The 15,387-nt window shown below is 34.4% G+C and overlaps 1 protein-coding gene across 3 annotated transcripts in view; it reads right to left on the reverse strand.

Annotated features, from left to right (window-relative positions):
* Positions 1–15,387, reverse strand: part of SS18 (SS18 subunit of BAF chromatin remodeling complex) — a 105,951-nt gene that overhangs the window by 64,459 nt on the left and 26,105 nt on the right. For all 3 annotated transcript variants that reach the window (XM_077778089.1, XM_077778091.1, XM_077778092.1), the window contains one exon: positions 12,397–12,481. In XM_077778089.1, coding sequence (XP_077634215.1) covers positions 12,397–12,481 — 85 coding nt within the window. The remainder of the gene's footprint in view (positions 1–12,396; positions 12,482–15,387) is intronic.

Consider the following 15,387-nt stretch of genomic DNA (forward strand, 5'->3'; position numbering starts at 1 on the left):
ACTTAGGAAATACAAATATATATGACTACTGTACTTACTCTAAATCCATTTTTATTAACAGTCCAGACTTTGTTTCTTTGTACAGAACACCTGATTAAACAAAAATTATCTTTGGGGCGCCTGGGTGGCTTAGTCGGTTAAGCGTCCGACTTTCGCTTAGGTCATGATCTCGTGGTTCGTGGGTTCGAACCCCGCGTCGGGCTCTGTGCTGACTGCCAGCTCAGAGCCTGGAGCCTATTTCAGAGTCTGTATCTCCCTCCCTCTCTGACCCTCCCCTGCTCACACTGTCTCTCTCTCTCTCTCCTAGAAATAAAAATATTAAAAAAAAAAATTATCTTTAAAAAGCTTAAAATTCAAGAAGTGTATCTGGTTAAATTAGGAATTTTTAAAAACTTAATACTCATAATGAATTAAGTGAAAACCAAGGTAAGTAATTCCTATCAGCCCTCAACCTTCTTTTAAAATGAACAGACATGCTGATATACTCCATCTCAGTGAATGTCACAACAGGTCAAGTTTCCCCTCTCTGCCTTACTCTTCATATGTACTGAGTAACTGAATCCTGCTAGTCTTACTTCAAATACTCCTGAATCTGACTTTTCTTTCCATTTATAATTTCCAGTTGTGTACTACCTTCATCTTCATCAGTATTTCCTGTGTACCTCCCGCCACGCTGGACACCATGAACTGTTTTATTTAATCCTCATAACAACATTATAGAATAAGTATTATCTTTCTCATATCATAAAAATGGTTCACGGTACACAACATCAAATGAAAGTGCAAGTACAGGAATAGGAATGTTTTCCTTTATTTTGGATATCCCCAGAATGTCTCTGGATACTTCATTTAAAAATCCTGGAAATATAGTCTTCAATTCTTAGATGCACATTAGAATCACCTAAGAAGCTTTTAAAATATGCAGCCAAGGTAAAGAAACACAAGACTATGATTGTCCAGGTTCTTTCCAGCTCTAAAACTTTTAATTCTGCAGAAATACTTCTGAACTGTATGCCTTAAAATGAACTACAATACAAAGATTCTTGTCTCCCCAAGTTTTTCCCCAGTAAAAATAAAAACTTTTCTTGATTTAAATTTTTCTCTCGTCTTTCCTAAAACCGATGGTGCCCACCACTTTGTATATACTAATACCAAAAGATGACAAAGGTAAGTGAACAATAACATTAGGCTAATAGTTAAAAATGCTATTTCTTCAAAGTACGTTTGAGAAGGAAAGACTTATACATAGCACAGTCATATTTTCTACTGGCAAAATGTTCCTGATTCACACGATGAAAATAATTATGTCAATGGTTTATGCTATTTCAGAAAGTAAAAGCCAACTGTGAGAACTAATATTCAAAAATGCCTCCAAGGTTTACCAAGGAACACAGGGCCCCACACACATCTACTAAAGAAGCTAGAGTACTGTACATTCTCAATTACGTCAACTTTTTATAAAAATTCTGTCTCTTTCCATGCCACCTCTGCTGTCTGGTTATACTGCTTGTAGGTATGCCTGCCTATAGAATCTATTCTCCCATTTCTGACTTGCTGCTTCCCAGCTATAGGCTTAAAATTAAAGAGCCAACTTTATTAAAATATGTATAAGGTTAAGAATAAATAACTTCTGTTACAAACTTATAATGCTTTTGTAGTAAGAAAAGAATACAGAGGGCCCAAGAAAAAGTAAAATGCTTACGTGCTAGTGCACTGGCTTTATAAATTTATATTTCTCCTTACAGATCTTGTTTGTTTATTCCTGGTCTTTGAATTCTTGAATTTCTTTCAAACAGGAGAAGTTTGCTAGATGGAGACTAGTCCCAGATATATGAAATAGTATCATAAATACATAATTCATCTTTTGGGGGGGAACATGAAAAAAACTGAAAGTTGAAATTATATATAATTATAAGCACATTTGCAATTCCAACAGCGAGTTAATGAAGTAAAGTGAAATACTCCATTCTGGAAAACATTTTTTACCCCAAAACATATAGCTCTTTTTCCGGGTCAAAATTTCTCAAACTAGTTATTAACTAGTATAATTCTCCCTTTTGACAGAATGGTTGGTTGTATCATTATTTTTCTGTTATTCTAGTTTTCGCAAATTTACCTTACTTTCTACTTCACCTCTGATCCAATTACTTTTCTTCTAGCTGATTTTTCCCCTCTCACTAGCCCCACTTTTCTTTCCTAGCTCAATTCTCTCTTATTCCTCCTACTATAAGAATATATTTATTCTTTGTTAACTCAACTTCTCAAGCAATTTGACCTTCAAAAACTTGTATTTTTTAATGACAATTTGACCATGTATTTTAATGAAACTTTGACCAATATTAGGAGGCAAAAATTTTATTCTGACATATACGAATGGTACTATTTCTATTTGTTAGTAAAAGAAGATATAAAATGGGGACTCCATATTAAAGAAGTGAAATATCAGTAGACAGGAATAAGATGTTTCTCTTTCCTTTGTGATGGTTCTTAACCAGGTGGTAAACAAATAATATAATATTGTCCCTGAACATAATGGTAATGATTTTTTTGTCCTATTTAATCTATAAAGAAAAAGGACAATTCTGTAAAAAACAAATGCAAAAACTCAGTTAAGGGTTTATAACTTAACAGCTGAGAACAGAATAGTAAATTCTGAGAGATTTTGTTGTACCATAATGAATTTCTATGGTAAGCTCACTTTTACCACACTAGTATCTCAAGAATCAAGAGTTTCCTCAAGAACGGCAAAAGAAATAAGTGACTAAATCTGAAGATACATGATCTGACCAAACATTTTTATGTTCTATATAATAGCTAGAGGGAATATGGGACATATCCAAGAGGCCATAATGTTTAAGACATTAAGATATTTCCACATTTTATGGAGACAATATTTCAAATCAAGACAAACTGACAAAATTCACAGTTTGCACAAAATCATAAGTTACAAAAAGAATTTCAATTGGTGGGTAGAAAGGATACAGAATCAGCAGAGGACACTGTGCAAACTACCACTTCCCAACCACCCACAAGATTCTAAGAAGACTATCGAGAGGGAAATGTCCCACCTTCACCTTCAATGCCCTGAGACTCAAATCCCTGCCACAATTAGTTGTTAGTGATGAGAACGTGTTGAGAATCTGTCATATCTTCAGATGTACTAGAACAGGGAAACCAGGTTAAGAATCACTTAATTACAGGTCCCCATGGTGATGAAAAGCTAAATTCTTAACCTGCCACTTTCACCTATCATTTAGTCCCCAAACTATAAGCAGACCCAGTCACATAACATTTTTTAAAAACTAACACCTAACTGTAAGAATGCTAGACCAAAACAAAAAAACAAAACAACCCAAAAACGATTACGGCATTCATTTCCATAACACCAAAATAAAACAATCAAGACACTGCAGGTTATAAAATTCAGATTCAAACCCTGTGAAGACCTAGCTGAATCCTACACTGATACACCAACAAGAGCAAATGAGTCAGGATTTTATTACCATTCCAACCTAGTAGCAACAAGACATGACAGCAAAAAGCACAAACTGCTTTCAGTAAGGCCTATGTTCAAATCCCATGCTACCATTTATCAACGATGAGTCCCTCGGCGTGTTAATTAACCTGAGACTGTTTCCTCAGCTATAGAATGGGACTAATATCCAAAAGTTCTCTGAAAATGAAACGAAAGTACTGAAGGACTCAATGCAAGTAGTCATTCTGCAAGTGTCTGTTCTCTCTCCAAACAAAGTTCTATTTGAGAAGCCATAAAACTAATATCCTATTATTCTATGGACAGCAAAACAGAATACAATTCTAATACTTAAAGGAATCATCTAAGGTAATGATAAACTAGGATATTCAAACAACTCTCCACTGAGGACAAAGAAAACAAACTCGACGGATATTTTAAAAATATGTTTGAAGATATGGAAGAGCAGACAAAGTAGTAAAAAATGATTAATTAGGCCAAGTTTAGAAGAAGAAAGGAAATCCAGAGAAGTGGGACCAAATTTAGGAGGGATTCATTTGCCACAGGCATGTTAGCCAATCTACAAAGCCAGCTGATAATTTCCTAAAACTGATAAAGACATCAACTCACAGTCTTCAGAAATCTCAACACACAGCAAGCAGGATAAATAAAAGAAATCCATGCCTACAGATGGTACAGTAAAACTGCAGAAAACTCCAGATGAAGCAAAAAATCCTCAACATAGAGAAAATAGATTCCCTTCAAAATAGTAACACCAACAACTACATTTCCAATACATACAAGCCAGAAAATAATCTGTCCTGGCAAAACCCTTTAAGAATGATGATGAGGGGCACCTGGGTGGCTCAGCTGGTTAAGCATCCAACTTTGGTTCAGATCATGATCTTGCCATTCCTGAGTTTGAGCCCCATGTTGGGCTCTGTGCTGACAACTCAGAGCCTGGAACCTGCTTCAGATTCTGTGTCTCCCTCTCTCTCTGTCCCTCCCCTGCTCTCAGTCTGTCTCTCTCTCACTGTCTCTCAAAAACAAACAAACAAACAAAGAACGTTGGTGAAATTAAAATAAAGGCATTTTCAGATCACCAAACAACACCACACCTGAAGGCATTTGTCACCAGGAAACCAGTCCTTAATGAAAATGCTAAAATATGTTATTTAGGGAGGAAAAAGGAAAAAAAATGATCAGAGAAAAAACGTTGTAAATGAAGGGAGAAATAAAAAGTATTAGAAATGGTTAACAACAAAAAAAGAAATAGTTAACAATGACGGTAACTCTAATGAATACTAACTAAAAAAAAAGTAATAATAAACACTTGTGTGTAATCATGTAGAGATTTAAAGTGCATGACAACAATGAATAAGTCATTTGAGGAATGAATAGAAATAAAGCATCCAAGGGTCCGTGACATATCTGGATGCACATTACAAACTGTATAGTAACCACTAAAAGAATACTAAATATATAAGTGTATAATTTCCAACCTAGAAGAGAAAAAAAGGAATAAAACAATAATTAAAAGACAAAAGAACTGAAAAAAGGAATATACAACAAATGAGACAAACAGAAAGTACGCTGAATGACGGTAGCTTTAAACTCAGATACCTGAATGATTACATTCAACATAGATAGATTTAATGTTCCAAATTAAAAGATTGCTAAACTGGGCCATTTTTTAAAATCTATATGCCATTCATAAAACACATTATCTCTAACACAAGGGAATGCAAAGGTGAATATATCATGCAAACACTAAAAAAAACTAAGTGAGTTACATGAATGTCAGATAAGTGGACACTAAGACACATTATTAGACACAAAAAATGAAATTATTTCATAATGACAAATGTTACAAAGAACCACAGAGCTGTAACATTTTAAAATATATATGCACTTACTAACAATATCTCAAAATGTGTTAAACAAAAACTTGGAAGAGTTACAAAGAAAATAAGACAATCCACAATTATACATTTTAAACATGTATCTCTCAATAACTGATAGAATAAACAAAGCCATCAGGAAAGTTAAAAAAAAATCAGTTAAGGCTAGAGAAGATTCAAACAAGATCACCACATTTGACCCAATAAACATATACAGGCCTTTGCATCCAGGGACTAAGGAATGCACATTTGTTTTAACTATACATGGAACACTTATAAAACTGACCACACACTGCACCATAAAACAAATCCCAAAGAATTCTAGAGAACTAAATCATACAAACTGTTATGTAACCACAATGCGACAAAGCTAGAAATCATTAATAAAAAAAATAATAAAATGTCCGTATGTTTGAAACTAAAAAAATATGTCAACCCATGTACAAAGAAGAAATAACACTGGCAATGTGAAGATATTTGGAACTGAATAAATATGGATATACTATATATTTGAACTATTAGAAATGTATGCCCTCAAATGCATATGTTAGCATGAAAACTGATGAATTAGGCATTCACCTTCAAAACTCAGAAATAAGAAAGCAAAATACAGCAAAATAAAGTAAAAGGAAATAAAGATCAGAAATTAATCATAATCAAAAAATACAAAAGAGCAACAGTTCACAAAATGTGGTTCTTTTAGAGTCTAAAAGGTCAAAACGATTTCCATAACAGTATTTTTATGCTATGCGGATATTTACAACAATGGTGCAAAAGTCAAAAAGTGCTGTAACTGCAAAAGCCTTAACATAAATCTAGGCACCAAACTCTACAGCAAATCACTGTATTACTGATTACCACAGACTACAATTAAAATAAAAAAGAAAGTCGTTTTCACTTAAGAATGTCCTTGATGAGTAAGTAAAAAGTACTTATTTATTAAATTCTCCACGTCAGTTAAATATTCTGTGACAAAATGAAAACATAATAAATACATCTGTTGCAAATCAAAGTAAGATAAAAGCACCCTGTGACTGAGTTCCTTGCTGATACAGGCAGTTTTCAGGGAATACCAATTTACTTGAAAGAAAAACTGCTAGACAAACCAGAGTTATCCAGGATTGGTATCTGGCAGACATTTGCTCAAAACTGAACACAGTGAGCCTGGAAAACAATTGACAGCATTTGCTGCCAACGATCAAATGCAACTTGTCAAGAAAGAAATGGGAATTTGGCAGGGCGCCTGGGTGGTTCAGTCAATTAAGCGTCAGACTTAGACTCAGGTCATGATCTCACAGTCCATGAGTTCGAGTCTTGCGTCAGGTTCTGTGCTGACAGCTCAGAGCCTGGAGCCTGCTTCAGATTCTGTGTCTCCCTCTCTCTCTGCCCCTCCCCTGATCGTGCTCAGTCTCTCTCTCTCTCTCAATAATAAGCAAACATTAAAAAGAAGATTTGAGGGGAAAAAAAAGAAATGGGAATTTGGCAAACTTCTATCTACTGTCTTCAGTTTGACAGCTTCCCATTAGTTTTGATGAGACTGGTGGAGATATCAAATATGGGTTTTGGTATCATTTAATAATATAGGTCAATATTTAGAATTGTACATAACTCAATGCACTTTTATTTTCCAAATGACCAAAGCATGTTACAAAATTACGCATGACCAGAAGATCCATCCAAAATGCAAAATATAGGACAGACCCACGAACTCTAATGTACCAGAATAAGAAAAATCTATCGATATGGTTTCAGATTCCATACTGCAAACAGCCTTTAGAAAAAACACTTGTTGAGTGATAAACTCTGTACTATCAAAGAAGATTACTGTACAACAATATGAAAAGGCTATTAAAACAGTCTTCCCTTTTCTGATTCCGTACCTGAGTGAGAGACTAGATTTTATTTTATTTGAACAAAAACATATTGCACTAGATTGAATTCAGAAGTAGGTAAGAGAGGGGTACCTGGGTGGTTCAGTCGGTTAAGCATCAGACTCTTGATTTTGGCTCAGGTCATAATCTCACCAACTTCGTGAGTTCGAACCCCACATCAGGCTCTGCCCTGGCAGCGTGGAACCTACTTGGAATTCTCTCTCTCCCTCTCTGCCTCTCCACAGCGCGCACATGATCTCTCCCTCTCTCAAATAAATAAATAAACATTAAAAAAAAACTTTAAAAAAAGTAGTTAATAGAATACAGCTATTTTCTACTAAGTCAGACATTTAAAAGAAATTTGCAAATTATTAAAAACTGCGATTCATAGCTCAATAAATCTGTTCTAAAAATAGTTATTTTTCCTTTAAAGAATGTTATTTACACTAATATGCAGTGGACTTATTATTATTCACTTCAAATGAACTGATAACATTAAAAATTTTTCTGTCTTGGGGCACCTGGGTGGCTCAGCCAGTTAAGCGGCCCACTCTTGATTTCAGCTCAGGTCATGATCTCATGCTTCATGAGATCGAGACCCACACTGGGCTCCCAGCTGTCAGTGGAGAGCCTGCTTTGGATTCTCTCTCTCCCTGTCTCTGCCCCTACTCTACTTGCTTTCTCTCATACACACACACACTCTCTCTCAAAATAAATAAATAAACATAAAAAAATTTCTGGGGCCACCTGGGTGGCTCAGTTGGTTAAGCATCTGACTTTGGCTTAGGTCATGATATAAGTTCAAGCCCCACATCGGGCTCTCTGCTGACAGCTCAGAGTCCAAAGCCTGCTTTAGATTCCATGTCTCCTTCTCTCTGCCCCATCCTACTTGCTCTCTCTCAAGAACACACACGCACTCTCTCTCTCTTTCAAAATAAATTAAAAAATAAACATTAAAAAAAAATTTTCTGGGACGCCTAGGTGGCTCAGTTGATTAAGCATCTGACTTCGGCTCAGGTCATGATCTCATGGTTCACAAGTTTGAGCCTTGCATCGAGCTCTGTGCTGACAGCTCAGAGCCTGGAGCCTGCTTCAGATTCTGTCTCCCTCCTTCTCTGCCCCTCCCCCACTCACATTCTGTCTGTCTCTTTCTCAAAAATAAAATAAAACATAAAAATTTAAAAATCTGAGGAAAATTTACAAATATATCAACATATATAACCCATATAAAGTTCTTCAGAGTCCTCAATAATTTTTAAGTATAGTGGGGTTCTGAGAACAGGAAGTTTGACAAATGCTGCCACAGAGAATCAAAGTCAAAAATTGTTCTTTGAAAACACGTTAAAAAAAAGTAGAAACAACTGGCAAGAGTGATCAAAAACACTTTAAAAGAGAAGGCATAAATATGTTAAAAATCAAAAAGAAAATATCACCAAAGATCTGAGGATATTAAAAAAATAAGATTATTTCATGAACTTTATGCCAATATGAAATTCAGTAAATGCTAAAAGGCACAATTTACCAAATTAGGCAACTCATAAAATATAGAAGTTACTAATTGTCCTATAACCAATAAAGAAATTGAGTTAGTAAACAAAAGCCTTCTCACAAAGAAAACTCCAGATCCAGATGGTTTTTCTAAAGAATTACACCATTTAAGAAACAGTAGCTCTATCATGCAAATTATTCCAGATAAGAAAAAGGAGGAAAATTCTCCAGCTCATTTTATAAAGCCACATAACCTCAAAATAAAACCCAGACAAATGCATTATAAGAAAGGAAAATTAAAGATCAATTACACTCAAGAACAAAGACATAAAAATCTTGATCAAAATTTTAACAAACTAAATACAGCAATTTTTTAAGAGACCAGGACCAAACCAAAGCAAACCAAAGACCATTACTAAGTGGGACATGAAAAAGTAGGTTAATTACAAGAAGGCAAGATTTACTACACATTAAAAAGTAAATCAATGTAATTTACCACATTAACAGATTAAAGAAGAAAAAAACTTATGACCATCTCATTAGATGCAATAAAATTATTTAATAAAATATAACATCCATTCAAGATACAACTCACTTAGTACAACAGAAACAGAAGGGAACTTCCTTAATCTGATAATAGGCATCTACAAAAAACTACAGCAAACATCATACTTAATGGTCAAACAGTGAAAGCTTTCCCTTTGTGATCAGGAACAAGATAAGGATGTCCTCTATCACCACTTCTATTCGGGAAGGTAGTGGAGGTCCTAGCCAGAGAAGTAAGGCAAGAGAAAGAAATAAAAGGTGTAAGGTTTGGCAAGAAAGAAACAAAACTCATTATTCACAAATATGTTCGTGAATATAGAAAACAGAAGGTATCTACAGAAAAACTGTTAGAAATAAGAACTGAACAAGACTGTGCAATTCAGTATCAATTGCATTTCCATGTAAATAGCAAGTGCAGTTAGAAAATAAAACTTAAAAAACAAAGACTCTTAAAATAGCCTTAAAAAATATGAAATGCCTGGCAGTAAGTCCAATGAGAGATATGCAAATCCTCTGCAGAGAAAATCATAAAACTCCACTGAAAGATATTTGAAGGACAAAAAATGAAATTACATGCAATGATCATGACTTGAAAGCCTCAATACTGTAAAGATATAAATTCTCCCCAAATTAATTTAGAGTTCAGGTAATCTCAACGAAAATCACAACAGGATTATGTCAGACATGTTGATGTTTAAGCATATAGGGAAATACAAAGGACCAACAGCCAAGATATTCTTGAAAAACGTAAGGAGTAAGAACTTCTCTAACATACATCAAGATTTATTAGACGATGACAAGTGTGACAAGATAGTGGAATTTATAAAAACAGACCAATGGGACAGAATAGAGATCAGAGACCCACACATATATGGACACCTGATATATGTTAAAGGTTGCATGACAAAACAGAGAAAAGTTATTTTGTTTTATTTTCTAATAGATAACGCTGAGACAGAGATCTATCCAAATAGAAACAAATGAAATGGAACCCACTCCTCATACCATTCACAAAAATAAATTCTAGCTAGCTGACAATCAAGTTCATAATAATAACCACATAAATTATTTCAGATTCAAAAAGAAAGTTATTGATTATATATGGCTAGTGGGATATATTTTGAGGATATGCATCTTATTGTTAGTGGCAACCTTGATATTGTTATGCTGAAAGTACTTAGTGTAATAGTATAAATAACTCTAATAATATCATTAAGGTACCAAAAGTTTTAGAATAAGACAGAAAATACATAAAATCAAAGCTAACTAAAAAACCTTTCCTGAAGGGAAATATCACTAATTTAATACTTTATTTCTTTTTCTAAAAATGTGTTTACTAGTTTTGTCCACCAAAAATATCTAGAAATGAAAACCCAGTAATAATGAATGCCCCAAACATCCACAAATTGTGGTCTTTAAATATCAGTTCCCGTTGAAAAAATATTGCTTGAAAAAACAGCTGAGGCAGAATAGCTTTGGGGCAGAAAATAGAGTCAGCCTGATAGCTTTCCCAATTCCTAACAGAAAAGAAGCTCTACAAGAAGACTGGAATATGTCAGAATGACACAGTAGCCAGATGACGAGGCTGTCACTGACCAAAGATGAGATAACTTGAAGTGTCATAAAGAATGGCTGCAATGGACTTAAACCCATTAAAAATATAAAAACCTGTATGTTTAGATGACAATAATTAAAAAAAATCACTGGTCACTTTCACAGATTGCTGGAGGCCAACTGGTTATTCTCAAAATTGATAAGAGGATAGAAATCAGCCTATATCATGATTCTCACATAGGGACTATCACAGGATAATCAAATACTTGAAAAAAGGAAGTTTTTCTTTTTAAAAGAAGTACAGATAATAAATGCAAGAGGAATTGTACAATTAGAAATTCATCATTCTGTGATCCCAAAATGAAATAACTGATCTGGTCAACAAATATCAATGACAGCTAAAACCATTAAGACAATAGTTGATGGAGAACTTTTTTTTTAAATTTTTTTTTTAAATTTATTTCTGGGAGGGCGGGAGAGAGAGAGAGAGAGAGAGAGACGGCATGAGCAGGGAAGGGTCAGAGAGAGAGGCAGACACAGAATCTGAAACAGGCTCCAGGCTCTGATCTAGCTGTCACCACAGAGCCCGACACGGGGCTCGAACCCACCAACCGTGAGATCATGACCTGAGCCAAAGTCGGACGCTTAACCGACTGAGCCACCCAGGAGCCCCGATGGAGAACTTCATAACAGATTGATCAGGCTATACTCATCGACCAATCTTAACATTACTAAAAACAGAACAGCCAAGTGTTCCTCCTGATGTGACACAATAGGCAGTAACATAGCACCATCAATGAAATATTCCTAACACAAAACTAAACCTAACTCTAACCAAGCCTCCCTACCCATTTTCAGCTTATAGGAAATAAGAGATGAAATGGAAGAACATGTTAAGGGACCAGGAGGACACTATCAGCCAAATCCAGAATGTGAGAAACTACAAAATATATGACCCAGTTTCTTCAATAAATAAATGGAGAATAGAAAAGATAAACTGATATAGATTAAAAGAGACTCAAGACACATATCAAACCAACGTAATGTGTGGACCTTGTCTGGATTCTGCAGCAAACAATCATTAAAACATTTGGATGTTTTTAAGATAATTAGTGAAACTTGAAGATAGCCTGGGTATGATAAGACATTAAGGAATTTGGGTTAATTGTGTTGGGTGGAACAAGGGTTCCTCTCTGCCAGGGATGCTAACCATCTAACCAAGATGCCTGGGATCTGCTTTGAAACACTACAGACTTATTCATAAATTATTTGTGCAATTACAAATTAAAATAAATTAATTAATTTATTTCAGGCAAGTGGGTATGTGGGTGAATGGATGGATGGATAGAACTTTTTCAGGGAGGGAATCAATTCTAGGTGAATTAATATAAATTAAATATGAAGGCAAAACAATAAAGCTTTTAGAACAAATAGAAAAATACCTTCAAGTTCTCAGAGGGCAGGATTTACTAAACAATACTTAAAAATCACTAAACAAAAATGTGTCATACTATACATAACTCTATAAAGATAGTCTACTTTACACTATTTTAAAGGTACTTACTGCTGGTAAAAGAGACTGCATATTTTGATTAGAATCTGCTATTGTAGCAAGGTAGACCAAGTTCGTATGCAACATCTGCTGATACCTATTAAAACAAAACAAATATCAATATTAAAAATAATTTTCTTCCATCTTCCTAAATACAAATAGCATTCTAATTGTTTCTCAAGTTTAATAAAGATTTATGTTACCTGAACATCAATAGCACTTCAATTTTTTTCTAGCTCCTCTGCAAAATAATTCCAAATAATAAATACATTCAAAGATAATAATAAACACCGATCTTACCATTTGCTAGATACCGTTATAGTTGTCTTATATACCTATATATCTTTTCTAGTCCTCAGACCAACACTATGAGGTAAAAGTTCATATTTTCTCCATTTTACACATGAGGCAACTGAGGTTTGTTTTTTAATTTTATACTTTATTTTTGAGACAGAGAGAGACAGAGCATGAGAAGGGGAGGATCAGAGAGAGAGGGAGACACAGAATGTGCCCCAGAGGTAACTGAGTTTTAGAAAGGTTAGTTAACATGTACAATACTGCACAGCTTAGCAATTGGGATTACTGAGAAATGTACTGGCTCTATATATAGTATATGTGCTTTTAAAAAAGAGACCTAGAGGGACACCTGGGTGGCTCAGTCAGTTAAGCGTCTGACTTCGGCTCAGGTCATGATCTCATAGTTTGTGGGTTCAAGCCCTGCATTGGGCTCTGTGCTGACAGCTAACTCAGAGCCTGAAGCCTGCTTCCGATTATGTATCTACTTCTCTCTCTGACCCTCCCCTGCTCATGCTGTCTCTCTTTCTCAGAAATTTAAAAAAAAAAAAAAAGAGAGAGAGAGAGAGAGAGAGACCTAGAATGAAGGAATTCAACAAAACTGGTATGTTTATTCCCTTCCCTCTGACATTTTCATGTTGCCAAAAACTTCAAATCCAAGTACAGGCAACATGCTCTGCTAAAAATGTCAGCAAGGAGGTAGGAACCACACAATTTTTCCTTCTCCTGAAACAGCGACCAACAAGGTATGCCTGCTACAGTTATACTGCCCATCTACTGGGGCTCAGCATATAGAGAAGACAATGAACAGGTGTCTTCAATTACATATGTATATAAATAGGCAAAATAATAGGGCACTAATATCATTAAGAATTTACTTTAAAAAATAGAGCAAATTCTCACTACTGCAATGAAGTGGGTAAACTTGTTCACTGTGATCTTATAAACTGGTTTCGCTAACCCTCTGCAAATTAGTAGTGATGCAGTTACTAGTGTTTTGTCAACCCTCCAAATACAAGCTTAAATTCTATACCAAATTGTTAGGCTGTTTTAGAATTCTGTTTACTGAGAAACATTAAATACAAATGAAAATAATGAAAATAAGATAAAAGAACTTTATTCAGCTAAACAAAATCTTCGAATACAAATCCCAAATGAAGTCATTCTCTAGACACTATATAAAGAATCCTCGTAAAGTTTCTGCTGCATTATTTTGTTTCTATTAGAACTGGTTTCATTACTTTTTTCTTATTAGAGAAAAAAAAACCCTTATTTCTCAATCATCTTAAATTTTCCTAAGAAGTGTATGCTCTTTTTTTTTTTTTACAGGTTTACTGAAGTATAACTAGTATACAAAGAACCACACATATTTAATTTGTACAATTAGATGAGTTTGGGCGTATACAAACACCTGTGATTACCATCACCACAAATCAAGGTAATACACATACTCAACACTTCCCAAAGTTTGTTTCCTTTTGTTTTTGTTATTGTTTTTTAAAAACAAGTCTAGGCTGTTAATGCTCCTCCTCACATATTACACTATGTTGCTCAATCAGAAATCATATGTTTGTACAGTGATGTTTATATTTAAAAAGGACCAGAAATGATTAAATTGTATTGATCTATTCATAATGGTTAATTATGTTGTCAAAATTCTCCAAACAGCACTAACAGGCACCACTAGCTGAAACTACTTCATTATTCCGTAGAGATCTTGAATGGAACTTAAGATACAGGGTTCCAAAATCTTGCCATTTTTTAATTAGAACATATAACCCATTTTAAAATCTACTCCTTGAAGTTTTTCTTTTCTTCTCTGAGTATTAATATGGCTTAAATATATACAGATAAGAGATTTGCTGACCACCCTGAAAAAGTAAAAATAACAAACCTTACTAAGAGACTATGGTTTCCTCTCTGACCCTTTAAGAAAAATTTTAGTCATGCTGATTAGTACTTAACAAGTCAATGTTAAAATACTGTTAAATCTAATCTGCCAAGGTCTTAAAGCCTCATTTATAAAATAATGAGAGTTAAAGTACATCTCCAAAGTCCCTTGTGGTTCTAAACATCTATAAATAGAGCATCATTTATGGAGTACTTTAAGACATTTCCCCAAACCTAAATCTTTTTAACTTTTAATTCTGATAATTTTAAACTTACTGTTTTAAGGATAGTATAAAGAACTCCCAAATATCTTTCTCCCACACTCCCCAATCACTGGCATTTCACATGTCTTAGTCCATCTCTAAACACAAACACACCAATATAAGCACATATGCAAGCACACACACACACTTTTTTCAAAACCTTTTGAGAGTCAGTTACAAACATAATATCCCATTACTTATAACACATCAGTGTCAATTTCCCCCAACAAGGAAATTCTCATATACAATCACAGTACAATAAACTAATGTTGATACAATAATACCATCTAATCCACAGAACCCATTCAAATTACTCCAATTGTCCCAATAGGCCTAAATCTTTTTACCTAATGTAAGATATCTTACCTAACTTCAGTAGGTTTTCTTTGTTGTAAAACTGCATTATTTTTACACCATTCAACAAATAAGCTCTTTCTAAGATCATTTAAGACTCAAAGATGAATAGTAATGAAAAGGTAGTATACATACATATTTTCTTACAAGTTTGTGTATGTCACCCAAAAAGTAAATAAATATTCCAAAGAATTTGGCTTCA

Source organism: Crocuta crocuta, unplaced genomic scaffold (assembly GCF_008692635.1).
Source record: "Crocuta crocuta isolate KB4526 unplaced genomic scaffold, BGI_CrCroc_1.0 scaffold26, whole genome shotgun sequence".
In the NCBI taxonomy this organism is placed as follows: Eukaryota; Metazoa; Chordata; class Mammalia; order Carnivora; family Hyaenidae; genus Crocuta; species Crocuta crocuta.